This window comes from Rhinoderma darwinii, chromosome 13 (assembly GCF_050947455.1).
Source record: "Rhinoderma darwinii isolate aRhiDar2 chromosome 13, aRhiDar2.hap1, whole genome shotgun sequence".
In the NCBI taxonomy this organism is placed as follows: Eukaryota; Metazoa; Chordata; class Amphibia; order Anura; family Rhinodermatidae; genus Rhinoderma; species Rhinoderma darwinii.
Genome location: NC_134699.1, coordinates 35,318,908 through 35,332,551, shown reverse-complemented (window position 1 = coordinate 35,332,551; position 13,644 = coordinate 35,318,908). Strand labels below are relative to the sequence as shown.

Sequence of the window (13,644 nt, the reverse complement as noted above, 5' to 3'; positions counted from 1 at the left end):
CCATCCCCCCTGCCCCCTGTAGGTGACGGCCCATCCCCCCTGCCCCCTGTAGGTGACGGCCCATCCCCCCTGCCCCCTGTAGGTGACGGCCCATCCCCCCTGCCCCCTGTAGGTGACGGCCCATCCCCCCTGCCCCCTGTAGGTGACGGCCCATCCCCCCTGCCCCCTGTAGGTGACGGCCCATCCCCCCTGCCCCCTGTAGGTGACGGCCCATCCCCCCTGCCCCCTGTAGGTGACGGCCCATCCCCCCTGCCCCCTGTAGGTGACGGCCCATCCCCCCTGCCCCCTGTAGGTGACGGCCCATCCCCCCTGCCCCCTGTAGGTGACGGCCCATCCCCCCTGCCCCCTGTAGGTGACGGCCCATCCCCCCTGCCCCCTGTAGGTGACGGCCCATCCCCCCCGCCCCCTGTAGGTGACGGCCCATCCCCCCCGCCCCCTGTAGGTGACGGCCCATCCCCCCCGCCCCCTGTAGGTGACGCCCATCCCCCCCGCCCCCTGTAGGTGACGCCCATCCCCCCCGCCCCCTGTAGGTGACGCCCATCCCCCCCGCCCCCTGTAGGTGACGCCCATCCCCCCCGCCCCCTGTAGGTGACGCCCATCCCCCCCGCCCCCTGTAGGTGACGCCCATCCCCCCCGCCCCCTGTAGGTGACGCCCATCCCCCCCGCCCCCTGTAGGTGACGCCCATCCCCCCCGCCCCCTGTAGGTGACGCCCATCCCCCCCGCCCCCTGTAGGTGACGCCCATCCCCCCCGCCCCCTGTAGGTGACGCCCATCCCCCCCGCCCCCTGTAGGTGACGCCCATCCCCCCCCCCTTCCAGGAGAAGTCACTGACTTCTCCTGAAGAGGAATTCCCTGCCACAGGTCGGGAATTCCGCTTCAGAAGTGAGTGACGTCGCTGTGTCCATATATGGACAGTGTAGTCACTGACTTCTCCTGTAGCGGAATCCCCGGCCATAGAGTCGGGGATTCCGCTGCAGAAGTGCGTGACTTCGCTGTGTCCATATATGGACAGTGTAGTCACGCACTTCTCCTGTAGCGGCATCCCCGGCCATAGAGTCGGGGATTCCGCTGCAGAAGTGCGTGACTTCTCTGTGTCCATATATGGACAGTGTAGTCACTCACTTCTCCTGTAGCGGCATCCCCGGCCATAGAGTCGGGGATTCCGCTGCAGAAGTGCGTGACTTCGCTGTGTCCATATATGGACAGTGTAGTCACTCACTTCTCCTGTAGCGGCATCCCCGGCCATAGAGTCGGGGATTCCGCTGCAGAAGTGCGTGACTTCGCTGTGTCCATATATGGACAGTGTAGTCACGCACTTCTCCTGTAGCGGAATCCCCAATCCCCGGCCGGGGATTGGGGATTCCGACTCCTACAGCGAGCAATAAAAGACCCTCCTCCTCCTCCTCACATGCACTCTGCACTGTGAGGAGGAGAGAGAGTGCGCGAGCGACGGTAGACCCGGCCATCACTCGGGACACATTCCGGTGATGGCCGGGTATTACCCGGCCCCATAGACTTCTATGGGAGCCGGGCGGCCGGGCACCCGGCCGAAAACAGAGCATGTTCTATTTTTTGACGGCCGGTTTTCCCGGCCGTCAAAAAATCGGTCGTATGAATAGCCCCATTAGGGGTCTATTATTCCTAATGCAGCCGGGTGCCGGCCGATTTATGAACGGCCGGCACCCGGCCGGGAAACCCTGTCGTGTGAATCCCGCCTAAGGGGTTAAAAGAACGCTATCATCACAAACGGCCTTATGTTCTATTGTTTGTTTGTTTTTTGCAGTATTTAAAATTTGACATTGTCAAAAAATTGTTTTCAAAGTGTAGCTAAACGTTCGACATGACATAGTGACATGTCAGAAGTTTGGATTGGTGGGGGTCCGAGCACTGAGACACCCCCCCCCCCCCCCACCCACAAGTCGAACGAAGCAGCTGAAGTGCTCTTGTGAGCGATCAGCCGCTTCGTGTCTGTTCGGCTTTTTCCGGAAATAAATGTATCGGAGTACGGATTCTATGAGCCCGTACTCCGATACATCGGCTTTCCGGAAAAAGCAGTGGTTGAGCACTCACATGAGCACTTCATCTGCTTCGTTCTAGAGATTGGTGGGGGTCTCCGTGCTCGGACCCCCACCAATCCAAACTTCTGACATGTCACTATGACATGTCAGAAGTTTGTCATACGTTTAGCTGCACTTTAATGATGCAGTTTCACTTGTGCTGACATCTGGTGGGTAACCGCTGCACTGCACGCTGGCCCATAGAACAGCCTAAAGAGAAACTGAATGTTATGACTTCATTATCACTACAAGATGAGGGATAAAGCTGGGGCTCCATGGAGACATTTGTCATCTGCAATCCATGGTAAAATTGCAGCTTCACTTTGGCTCGCTCATGTTGTATTTTTTATTTTTTTTTGCAAGGTCGTTTGCAACTTTCTTTCTTGCAAATAACTTGTGAGTCTGCCATGGAGTCCTAGCCAAAACAACACAATGACAGGTCAACTGCACTGCCTCTGATGTGGAGGGGGGAAAAGACAGCAGACGCAGGGCAGAGTGATGGGGTAAAGCTGGGCATCAGTTGAAGTCTTTATTGACTTGACTGTAAAGCATCCCTCTCTGGCTGTGAAGTAAGGTGGGGGTGGAGTATTCACAGCATAGTTCAAAATAGTGACTTACGTTTATCAATGTGTTTATGGTGGTTTTTAAATTCATATTGGAAAGAGTTCTAAGATTGCACAAGTTCTTTCTCTTTACTCTTCAGTTTTAACGTTACCTGAAATGTGGTCTCATATGAGGCATGACTTTATAAATGGCGCATATTTATGGTGCAGCTCTGATAAGAGCTGGCATAGAAAGAATTTTTTTTCCTGTCAAATTTTAATGTTTTGTGCAAATCTTATTAACTACATTATTCACTTTTGGCGGAACATACACTAATCGTTAAAGAGGATCTATCACCAGTTTATTATTTCCCTAACTAATCTAATAGGCGCTTTGCTGCTGATAACCACAGAGTGATTTGTTTTTTTTGAAAAAATTATTTGCAAAGTTATGAGCATTTTTCTAAATATGCTAATGTGTCTCTAATAGCCAAATAGGAGGTGACTCTTTCTTGTCACTCTGGGCGGTGTAATGTTTTCTGTAGGACGCTGTCCAATCAGCATACAGCTTCTCCCCCTTCCCTGCCCAGCAACACAGTGTGATCTTATAGTATACAGCTTCCATTCCAGACTGTGTATTCAACTGGCGATTTCTCAGGTTGTCACAGCTAGAACTGGGATCCTGGTGTCATATGAAAGATTATAATATTATTCATATGCCATAATAACCACTGTGCTATTTGAAGTGATCCTGCTTCGCCCCGGCCTCCCCCTCTCTCAGGGCTCATTCAGACGAACATGAATAACATCTGTGTGCTGCGCATGGGCAGCACACGCTGAAAAAGAAACGCGGCAAAAAACGAGTGTGGTTCAAAACAACGGTAAAAAAAACGGAGCTGATTTTTCTAGCCAGAATTTTTTTGGCTGCAAAAAACTGTCTGAACAGGGCCTTTAGTTCTGAGAACCTCCAAAAAGAAACCTACATGCCAGTGAATAATATTAGCAGATCTCGCAGTAAGACTACCTGTGAGATTACTACTATAGGTTTAACAACCCTTTAAAACGAGGGGGGCACAATATTTTGGTCACAATATTAATCTTAATTGTGGGAAAACCCTTTTAAACATTTATCACCTATCCACGGAGTAGGTGATACATTTATGATTTCTAAATCGCTGGTCCCCACCATTTTTCCTCTTCACTGCATGGTCGCAGTGAGGAGAATTTTGAATGGCAGTTGCGCATGGCGCTGCTTCTCTATACTGAGTCTATGGGACTGACTGGAATAGCCACGCGATGTACTTGATTGTTTCCGTCGGCACCATAGCCATTGAATGGAGCGGGCAATGAGGAGGAACGGGGATCAGGACACTCGTTCTAGAGATAAGTGGTGGGACCCCCAGTGATAATACATTTATCACCTATCTTGTCAATAGGTGATAAATGTTAATTGTGGGACAACCCCTTTAAAATTTTCCATTTTCTCTAAAAAAAAAAAATATATAGATTTTTTTTTTTTCCTCTAGTTCTTGCACTGTCCCCGATCCCTCTCCTAGTAAAAAAAAAAAAAAATATTCTGAGCACACTTGCGAATGAATTAAACCTAATATGGCCTTCTAACAAGCTACGCTAAGGCCCCATGCACACGAACATGCTTTTGCGGCCGCAATTCCCCCGATAATCGACGGGAGAATTGCGGCCCCATTCATTCCTATGGGGCCAAGCACACGACCGTGGTTTCCATGTGCACAGCCCGGGATTTGCGTGACTGGCCGATTCGAAAATCACGGCCGTGTGCATGAGGCCTAACTTATCAGACCAGATGCCCCTAAGGTTAGGTTCACACTGCATTTTTTTTGCTGCTTGATTCTGAGGTTTCTTTCTTCAATGGGAATCAGTGCCGTAGTTTACACCGTGCAGATCTTCCAGCTTTAAACTAAATCAGTGGTGCTGAAAAGAGAAGAAAAAAAGCCAGATCACCTATCTTGGCGCAGCTTCCGCACCGCATGTTTCCACTGAAAACAATAGGAAGCTTAAAAAAAACAAAACCGTGCCAAGTATCATGGCCGCCGCTTTTGGCTTTGAAAAGCGGCAATAAAGCATCCCAAACAGGTTGCACTTTAAAATCTGTATCCAAAATCCGCTTGGAAAACAGGCTGATATTGGAGGCCGAATCAGGCCACCATTTTTTTCAGCCTCCCCTATGTACGGTCTGATTATGTTTGGCTCAGAGAAAAAAAAAATCCTGCTTCCCCAATAACAACCATAGGTGATAGTCTGGCATCTCTGACCTAGATGAAGTTGTCTATATATCCTGGTGACCCAAATCCAATGTCTGTACAAATTACTTCAGAATTCCGGAACCGGTTAGATCACCATAGAAGCCAAGTAGAATTTTTATTGCTCTGTGTTGAGTTGTACGAGCCATAAGTACTAATAGGAAGAGACCTAAAAAGTAGACCGCAGCAAATTTCTCAGACTGGACATACAATTGAGGCTACACTTCTGATACAGTCTGTCTTGACCGCACGCGCTTTATGGTTATTATGGTGTTTTATAGTTGTATTATATGTGGGTTTTTCATCCGTGTTAACATAGAAAGTTTTCTAAGCATTTTGTATATAAAAATGACAAATCCATTCATCTTTTTTGTGTAATGTTTCTTTAGATGATTTTCGATCCTACCATGAGCAGGAAGAAAAAGAAGAAGAAGAAGCCCTTCATGTTGGATGAGGAAGGGGGTGAGCAGCAGGTAGAGGAGATGCAGGATCCTGAAACTAAAGAGGTGGAACCAGAACCTGTGGAAGATGGGGAAATGGACCTGGATGAAGAGTCTTTTAAGAAAAAAGGTACGGTGTCTGCTGAATAATTGTGTGTGTGTGTGGGGGGGGGGGGGGTGTATACCCGCTAAATATATGCACATTCTTTCGACATATATTTGGCTAATAGAAGTCTATGGGCATGTAATTAGTGTATATTTGTCAGCAAGTACTCCTGATAAATACTTATATTGTCTGTCTGTATCCACACACACACACACACACACACACTTAATGGCAGCTTTGTACATTGTGTGAACTTTTTATTGTTAAAACAAAAACAACAATTTGCAGTTACATGGTGAGCTACTCTGATTATGTCATTCAGGAGCTACAGAAACAGCGTAGCTCACCATGCTACGCTGTTACCGTTACTCCCATTCACTTCTATCGGAGTTACGGAAACCGTGTAGCTCAGCGAGCTCGGCTGTTACTGCGCTCCCGACCAACTTGTCAGAAAGTGACCAGACTGCTATGGGAGCAGGACTAGGTAGGATGGGGGGAGGGGTTAGAGGGCCTCATTCTAAAGATAGGTGTGGGACCCGCGTCTTTCGGATATTTATGGTGTATTCTGTGGATATGACATAAATGGGAAAACCCCTTTTACACAACAGGAAGTTTTTGCCCTGTGTTACCAAGCACTTATAATGAATTAACTTGATTATAATTTTCCTGTCGTAGATGCACCAGATGATCTGGATGACTTAAACTTTCTCAATCAGAAGAAGAAGAAAAAGAAAACCAAAAAATTTGACCTGGATGAAGCAGAGGAGGCTGTTAAGGTATATAGAAGGATTACTGGATAAATTTAAAGGGTTTTCCCCAAAAAAACGAAGTCATTAAAAATCTAATCCGTAATTATCTGGCCACAGAGGGGGCTTTCACTTTGGGTTGTCATAACTTCCATTTACACTTGACTTTCCCTGACTTTCATGACGTCTAGTTGACACGTTACCAGTCCTTTTTGGTCATCCATGTTATAATATAGATGGTAGTCGATAGTCTACCCATGGTTTCTGACCTATTAAGGTGGCTGCTCTAAAGAACTCTTCAGAATAAAACAGCCTGATGTTTACATTGCAGAATCTAAAGATAGAGGTGGATGTTCAAGAAGCTTCAGAGTCCCAAGAAGATGACTTGGAGTTCATGTTGACAAAGAAGAAGAAAAAGAAAAATGTTAAGTTCCCAGAGGACGATGACTCAAATGATAAAGATGAAGGTATGTGTGTAGGTGTTACCTGATCAAAAAAATATTTGTGTGGTTTATGAAAATCTTGTTTGGGGACACACGTTCACAGTTGTCTTTCCTGCCTTCCTTACATGGTTTATGACCCTTCTGTCCCTACTTAGCAGCCTTTGAAGAAGAAGACAATAAGAAAGATGATGGAATTTCCTTTAGTTCTCAACATGGACCTGCATGGGCTGGCACTGAAAGGGACTACACATATGATGAGGTGAGTCCTCGATCAATGTGGTGTTTAGGTGATATTATTTCAAAAGAGCCCCTGAACCTGTGTTGGATATTTTGTATACGCTGAGCTTCTCTTCAGAGGTGTTATGTACATACATGTGTGATATTATTTCTGGTATTTCTCAGAACTAGAGATATGAACAACAATAGTGATCATGGGGGCAGATATGTGTGTGCCCTTTTCTGCTGTTAGCGCATGCTACCAGTGATCCTCTTAAAAACTTCTTAGGTTTGTACCTCAGTGTGTAAATTTATGTTTCTAATCTAGAACTAAAAACACTAGAGCTCTGTGCTGTTTGTTGGCTTCATTAACCCCTTAATGACCAGCCTATTTTAGACCTTAATGACCAAGCTATTTTTTACGTTTTTCAATCGTCGCATTCCAAGAGCTATAACTCTTTTTTTATTTTTGCGTCGACATAGCTGTATAAGGTCTTGTTTTTTGCGGGACAAGTTGTACTTTTTAATAGCACCATTTTGAGGTACATATTATTTATTGATTAACTTTTTTTTGGGGGGGGGAATAGAAAAAAATCTGACATTTCGCCACTCTTTTTTGCGTCCTAAATCTACGCCGTTTACCGTGTGGTATAAATAACACAATAACTTTATTCAGCGGGTTGTTACGATTGCAACGATACCAAATTTTGTATAGTTTTTGTATGTTTTACTACTTTTACACAGTAAAAACGCTTTTTTTTCTAAATTATTTGTTTTTGTGTCTCCATGTTTGAAGAGCCGTAACGTTTTTATTTTTTCGCCGATGCGGTTGTATGAGGGCTTTTTTTTTGCGGGACTACTTGTAGTTTTTATTGGTACCATTTTGGAGTAGATGCGACTTTTTGATCACTTTTTAATCATATTTTTTTAAAGTCAGGATTCACAGAAAACAGCAATTTTTCTGTCGTTTTTTTATTTCATTTTTTACGGCGTTCACCGTGCAGGTTAAATAATGTAATAGATTTATAGTCGGGGTCGTTATGGACGCGGCGATACCAAATATGTGTAACTTTTTTACTTTTATTTAGTTTTTTTAATACTAATGCCGTTTGTAAGGGGAAAAAGTGGGTTTTTCATTTTATATTTTTTTCACTTTTTTTTATTAACTTTTTATGAAACTTTTTTTTTAACTTTTTTACTAGTCCCACTAGGGGACTTTAATATGCGATTCTGCGATCGCTATTATAATACACTGCAATACTTCTGTATTGCAGTGTATTATGCCTGTCCGTTTAAAACGGACAGGCATCTGCTAGGTCATGCCTGCGGCATGATCTAGCAGGCATTCATTACAGGCAGACCTGGGGGCCTTTATTAGGCCCCCGGCTGCCATTGGAGACACTGACACTCGGCGATCGTATCGCCGTGTGTCGGTGGGGGAGAGAGGGAGCTCCCTCTCTCCAAAACCACTCAGATGCGGTGCTCGCTATTAAACGGGTGAGATCGATACTAATATCGATCTCACACGGCAGAGCAGGGATGCCCCCAGCCCTCAGCTGCCTCTGGCAGCTGAGAGCAGGGAGATTTGACAGCTCCCTGCTCTGTTTACTTATTCCGATGCCGCGATGTAAAAAGTCTATGGCATCGGAATAAGGCCCGTTAGTGACCGACGTAGAAACACGATGGGCCGGTCACTAACTGGTTAATGCACTTGTAGGCTGCACTCCATTTATTTTAGAATGCAGCAGAGTAGGAGACGACATGAATGCAGTCCTTTACTTCCTCCCTACTGAGATAAAACAACTTCAATATCTTACACAAATGGAATTACAATCGGTTTGTGTGTGTTGGCTTTTAGACAGTGACCGGTGTCTGGATGCTACTCCATCTGTTACATGGCCGACAGCGATCACTTCTGGTTATCGAATTAGGAAGAAAGATGGGTCTGAAGCGCAAACCGCTAAATAGCAAATGTAGATTATATCGATTTGTGTTCTCCTTGAGTATCTGAATATACGTATTGACATTAGTACCTTTATTGACTTTGAGAATCCCATTTCTTTCAGCTTCTTAACAGAGTTTTTAACATCATGCGAGAGAAAAATCCAGACATGGTAGCCGGAGAAAAAAGAAAATTTGTCATGAAGCCGCCACAAGTCGTCCGAGTAGGCACAAAGAAAACCTCGTTTGTGAACTTTACAGATATTTGCAAACTGTGAGTGTGACATTTGAATGAGTACATTGCCTTTAAATAATTATTTTTTTTTTTTAGTAATCTAATTTTAAATAACCTTGTTTAATTCTACGCATGCTTGACTATTTTTAGATTACATCGTCAGCCGAAACATCTACTGGCTTTCTTATTAGCTGAATTGGGTACAAGGTATGTCTAAAAGGTGCACACGCCATTTCTCCAACCATGGTCTACATAGATAGTGCTGTAGGATGTATGTGCCTGATGTCCCATTTGCTGCTGCAGCCAATAAGTTTTAAAGAGGTCCTATTCGCTCTTCCAACGTGTCTGCATTCCCAATAATATAACCATTCAGAAGTTTTCTGTGTTGTGCTGTTCATCTGTTATTCCTCCTGGAAATCTATAATTAGTTTGACAACTTGGTGTTACTGTTCCGTTGTCAATGGGGTGTGCCCCTACAGAGCCTGACCATGTCCAAGCAGTGCTGATGTTGGACTGACTGTGTAGGGGACACATCCTATTAGCAAGTGGACAGTTGTTAATGTATTCAGGAAGAATAAAATGAAATGAACAATGCAGAGTTCTAAGAAAATGCTCCAGAATTGCTATTTCATGGGGAATACAAGTATTTACTAAACGAGGGATGTCAGGAGACCTTGCAGTTCCTCTTTTAAGAAACACAAGGCCTAGAAATAAATAAGAGGAGAAAAACAAACAGTGGTATACTGTACACGCAGTCTGCGAGACTTTCTAAAAAAAAAAAAAAGTCAATCTCCTCAACTTCGAAACAACCAACAAATCAAAGTTTTCATGGGTCAGAACTGATCATTTTAGTAACATGCACATAATCCTCTTTTCTGGTCATATCATTAACAGTAATCTGTAGTTGTATAGGCACCTCAAGAATAGTTGGCAAAGTACCGTAGGCATGAAATCCACTTGTCAAATGACAGGCATGATTTAACTGGTTCCCGACCGCTGGCTGTGTTTTTACGGCCAGCGGTCAGGGTCCTTAAAACCCGAGACTTTTTACGGCTTTGGGTTTAACTGCTGCCCGAGTGATCGGGCAGCTGAATGTCGGGTCTTCGGCTGTCAGTGACTGCCGTGGACCCTGAGGAGAGGATAGAAGCAGCTTTCGCTGCTTCTGTCTTCTCTGATGACTTGTACACAGCGCACAATGAATGCTGTGTATAGGAAAAGAGACCGCAGCAGCGGCGCCGTCTCTCTTCCTCCCGGTGATCATGTGACTGGTCACATGATCGCCGGGTGCCGTTACTGCCAGACTGCGGCTGGGTCTTACTAGACCCAGCACAGCCCTATTAGTGACAATCGTCACTATGAGAGGGCTGATTTCCCCTGTAACCGGGGCTGCTGTGCAGCTCCAGTTAGGCTATGTTCACACGGAGTATTTTGGGGGAGGAATATCTGCCTCAAAATTCCGTTTGGAACTTTGAGGCAGATTTTCCTCTCCCTGCACGCCGATTTTGAGCGCCGCGGGCATAAAACAGCGCGAAATATGCTTTCTCTGCCTCCCATTGAAGTCAATGGGAGGTCAGAGGCGGAAGCGCCCGAAGATAGGGCATGTCGCTTCTTTTTCCCGCGAGGCAGTTTTACTGCTCGTGGGAAAAAGACGCTGACGCCTCCCATTGGAATCAATGGGAGGCGTTCTCGGGCCGTTTTTGCCGAGTTTTGCGACGCGGTCTCCGCGTCAAAAAACTCTGCAAAATACTCCGTGTGAACATAGCCTAACAGTGGAAAAGCATGCTGTAAAAAGAAAGAAAAAAATATAAAGTTCCCCAAAGGTCTTTTTTTGACCTTTTGAGGGACAGACCATAGTAATAAAAAAATAGTAAAGTGCAAAAAATAAATAAATAAATACACATAAAATACCCATGCCAAAAAAAAAAACGTGACCCAATTACCCTAATATAGTCATGTAACATATTAAAATTTATGGTAGACCATCACGACCACAAATAAAAGGTCTATTTTAGGGTAAAACTGTTATTACCCAAAAAAATTGCTGAAACGTAAAAAAGCTTATTTTTTTTACTATTATTTTCAAACTTTAAGAATAAAAATTCTGAAATGGCAAAAAGGATGTGTATAAACGATAAAAAAAAGAAACCTGCATTGTCTACGGAAAAAAACAACTAAAAAATCACGTCGTTAGCCCAACAAATAAAGTTATAGCCATTTAACGAACACGTGCAAAAAAAGGGCTAAACTGTGTCTGGTCCTGAAGGCTCAAAATAGCCCGGTCCTGAACTGGTTAAGTGACTCGTTTTCTGAAGCCGTGCATTCTTCTCTTTCCTACAGTGGCTCTATAGATGGTAACAACCAACTAGTCATCAAGGGTCGATTCCAGCAAAAACAGATAGAGAACGTCTTGAGAAGATACATTAGTAAGTGCTTTTTCTCAGTAATTGACGAGTGCGATTTATACAATATGATGAAGAATAATATCTTACAGTCCTAAAAAGCTGAGGCTTGACACAGAAAAAGATTGCAAATTACTTTGATGTAACCTAAAAAAGGTCTTCTGACCATTGAGGTTTTTTTTTTAATGCCGATAGATTTTAAAGGGGTTTTCTGGTCCTTAAAAACATTCTAAATGGTCTAAATACTGTGTCTTAAGCCTCTAACAATGTGTTGTGTCAAGGAGATTGCTCAGAAAGCCGGTCCAACGTGCAGTCATGTGACCGTACCTCAACTGTTTATTTCCTGCTTCTGTGACGTTCCGTAATCTGGATATGGGATATTCAGCACTTTACCAGAAGTACGGAACATCACGTCGTATGCCGCTCGTCTTCTCTTTCTCCCCCCTCCTCGTTGCTGAACATGGCACAAATGGGGAATTCTCTCCATTAACTGCTCCCTGACGTCCTGGAGTGGACGTGTATTGAAAGCAGGGTTGCAAACAGAGCGTGTGATCTCTGTGAGGGCAGGTAGAAATGACGGCAGTACCTTGCAATAGAAGGACCGACACATCTAAATATGTCCTGTACGTTTGAATTGACAGCTGGAATGTTCAGTCAGTAAGCTATAGCACTACGTCATCATTATGTAGGGCTTATTGTGTAATGCAAATGTTATAAAGGGATCATCAAGCGGTGGGGTTTAGGCTGAAGCTATAGTAGGCGGGGAAGAAGCACCGTACAAGTGGGGAAAACTGCAAGTCCGGACACGTAGGGTAGGTGAACGGGGTTTTCAGAAATTCATGCACATGCTGCAGAAACAATACCATTCAGCGGTGTGGAATAGATTTTCAATTGTTGACATTTCTGCACCAAATCTGCCGTGTGTGAACATACCCTAATAAGGAGCAGTGCGTATCCTCAGCCTGCTTTTTCCTGCCCATCCATTTCTCAGCTGCCGTATGCCATTTACTTGATACATTGGGAGTGAGTTAGACACCCATTCTCCTGATAAGTCATACATGTCCATGGTCAAAATACCCCTCAAAGCTAAATGACACAGCGTTTTGAAGCGGTTATTTTTTTATACATTTTTTTTTTTTTTGTAATAGTCGAAACTAGAAACCGCAGCGTTTGATTTAGACGTTTGCTAGATCTATCATTTACATATGCAGCTTTTAATGATGCCCAATTCTTGTTTTACAGAGGAGTACGTGACTTGTCATACCTGTCGGTCGCCAGATACCATCCTGCAGAAGGACACCAGGTTATATTTCCTGCAGTGTGAAACCTGCCATTCTCGCTGTTCTGTGGCTAGCATCAAAACTGGATTCCAGGCTGTCACAGGCAAGAGAGCACAGCTCCGCGCCAAAGCCAACTAGCCGACCTGTCCACCTGGTTGGATTTTACAAGTGCTGTTTATGGATCCCGGGGTACATCCTGCCAGTCAGGGAGTGGTAACCCTTTATATTGTAAAGAATGATGTGAGACTGGGCAAGAAAATATTGGCATAATTTTTTTTGTTCTTACGCAAGGAATTGCTAAAATTCATCAGTGACGCTGATCATTCAATAATCGTATCACTTGCAGAAAATGTTTTACCAGCTGTCTTGAGGAAAAAGGGGAAGAATGTGCATTTTTAACCAGACTTCTGTAAAATGCAAAAGTACATTAAAGTAATTATAACATTCACAGAACAATCACACTTTATCTATTTGTGTTCTTTAATTTTTGTGTTTCTTCAGCTAACGAAATAAAGTCCATAGATTTATCTGAAGAAAGAGATAAGCGTTCTATTTTTAGATCGAGTAGGTCCTCATTAACGTGTACCCCGTTCATATTACAGATCAGTGATATTGCAGAATTTACTCGGGGAGCAGCAATTTTCTGGTTGTTTTACCCACAAGATGTCTCTGTGGATAAGTCTAGTTTACAACATTGACAACTGCACATTCCCCCCAACTTTTTTTTACACCTTTTATAGCCTGATTTTAGTTTTCTTCTTTTTTCCCAAACAAGTTATGAACACATATTTAGGGCCTATTCAGATAAGCGTTGATCACGTCCATGTGCTTTCCAAGTGTAGAATGTGTACAGCACACGGACTGTACACTGATACAGAAAAGTCAAGGGACCAATTCACATGTCCCATTTTCCTTTTTCCCCCGATGAAACACTCACACGTTTTACAACTGACGTCGGAA

General features: G+C 44.3%; 1 protein-coding gene across 3 annotated transcripts in view; it reads left to right on the top strand.

The window, feature by feature from the left end:
• Nucleotides 1–13,140, top strand: part of EIF2S2 (eukaryotic translation initiation factor 2 subunit beta) — a 29,934-nt gene extending 16,794 nt beyond the window's left edge. For 2 of the 3 annotated variants that reach the window (XM_075846908.1, XM_075846910.1), the window contains exons 2-9: nt 5,268–5,448; nt 6,100–6,200; nt 6,502–6,637; nt 6,769–6,872; nt 8,896–9,044; nt 9,156–9,212; nt 11,343–11,428; nt 12,647–13,140. In XM_075846908.1, the coding sequence (XP_075703023.1) occupies nt 5,268–5,448; nt 6,100–6,200; nt 6,502–6,637; nt 6,769–6,872; nt 8,896–9,044; nt 9,156–9,212; nt 11,343–11,428; nt 12,647–12,822 (990 nt within the window). In that variant the 3' untranslated portion in view covers nt 12,823–13,140. The remainder of the gene's footprint in view (nt 1–5,267; nt 5,449–6,099; nt 6,201–6,501; nt 6,638–6,768; nt 6,873–8,895; nt 9,045–9,155; nt 9,213–11,342; nt 11,429–12,646) is intronic. The other variant, XM_075846909.1, reaches the window with a different exon arrangement.
• The last annotated feature ends 504 nt before the right edge of the window (nt 13,141–13,644 follow it).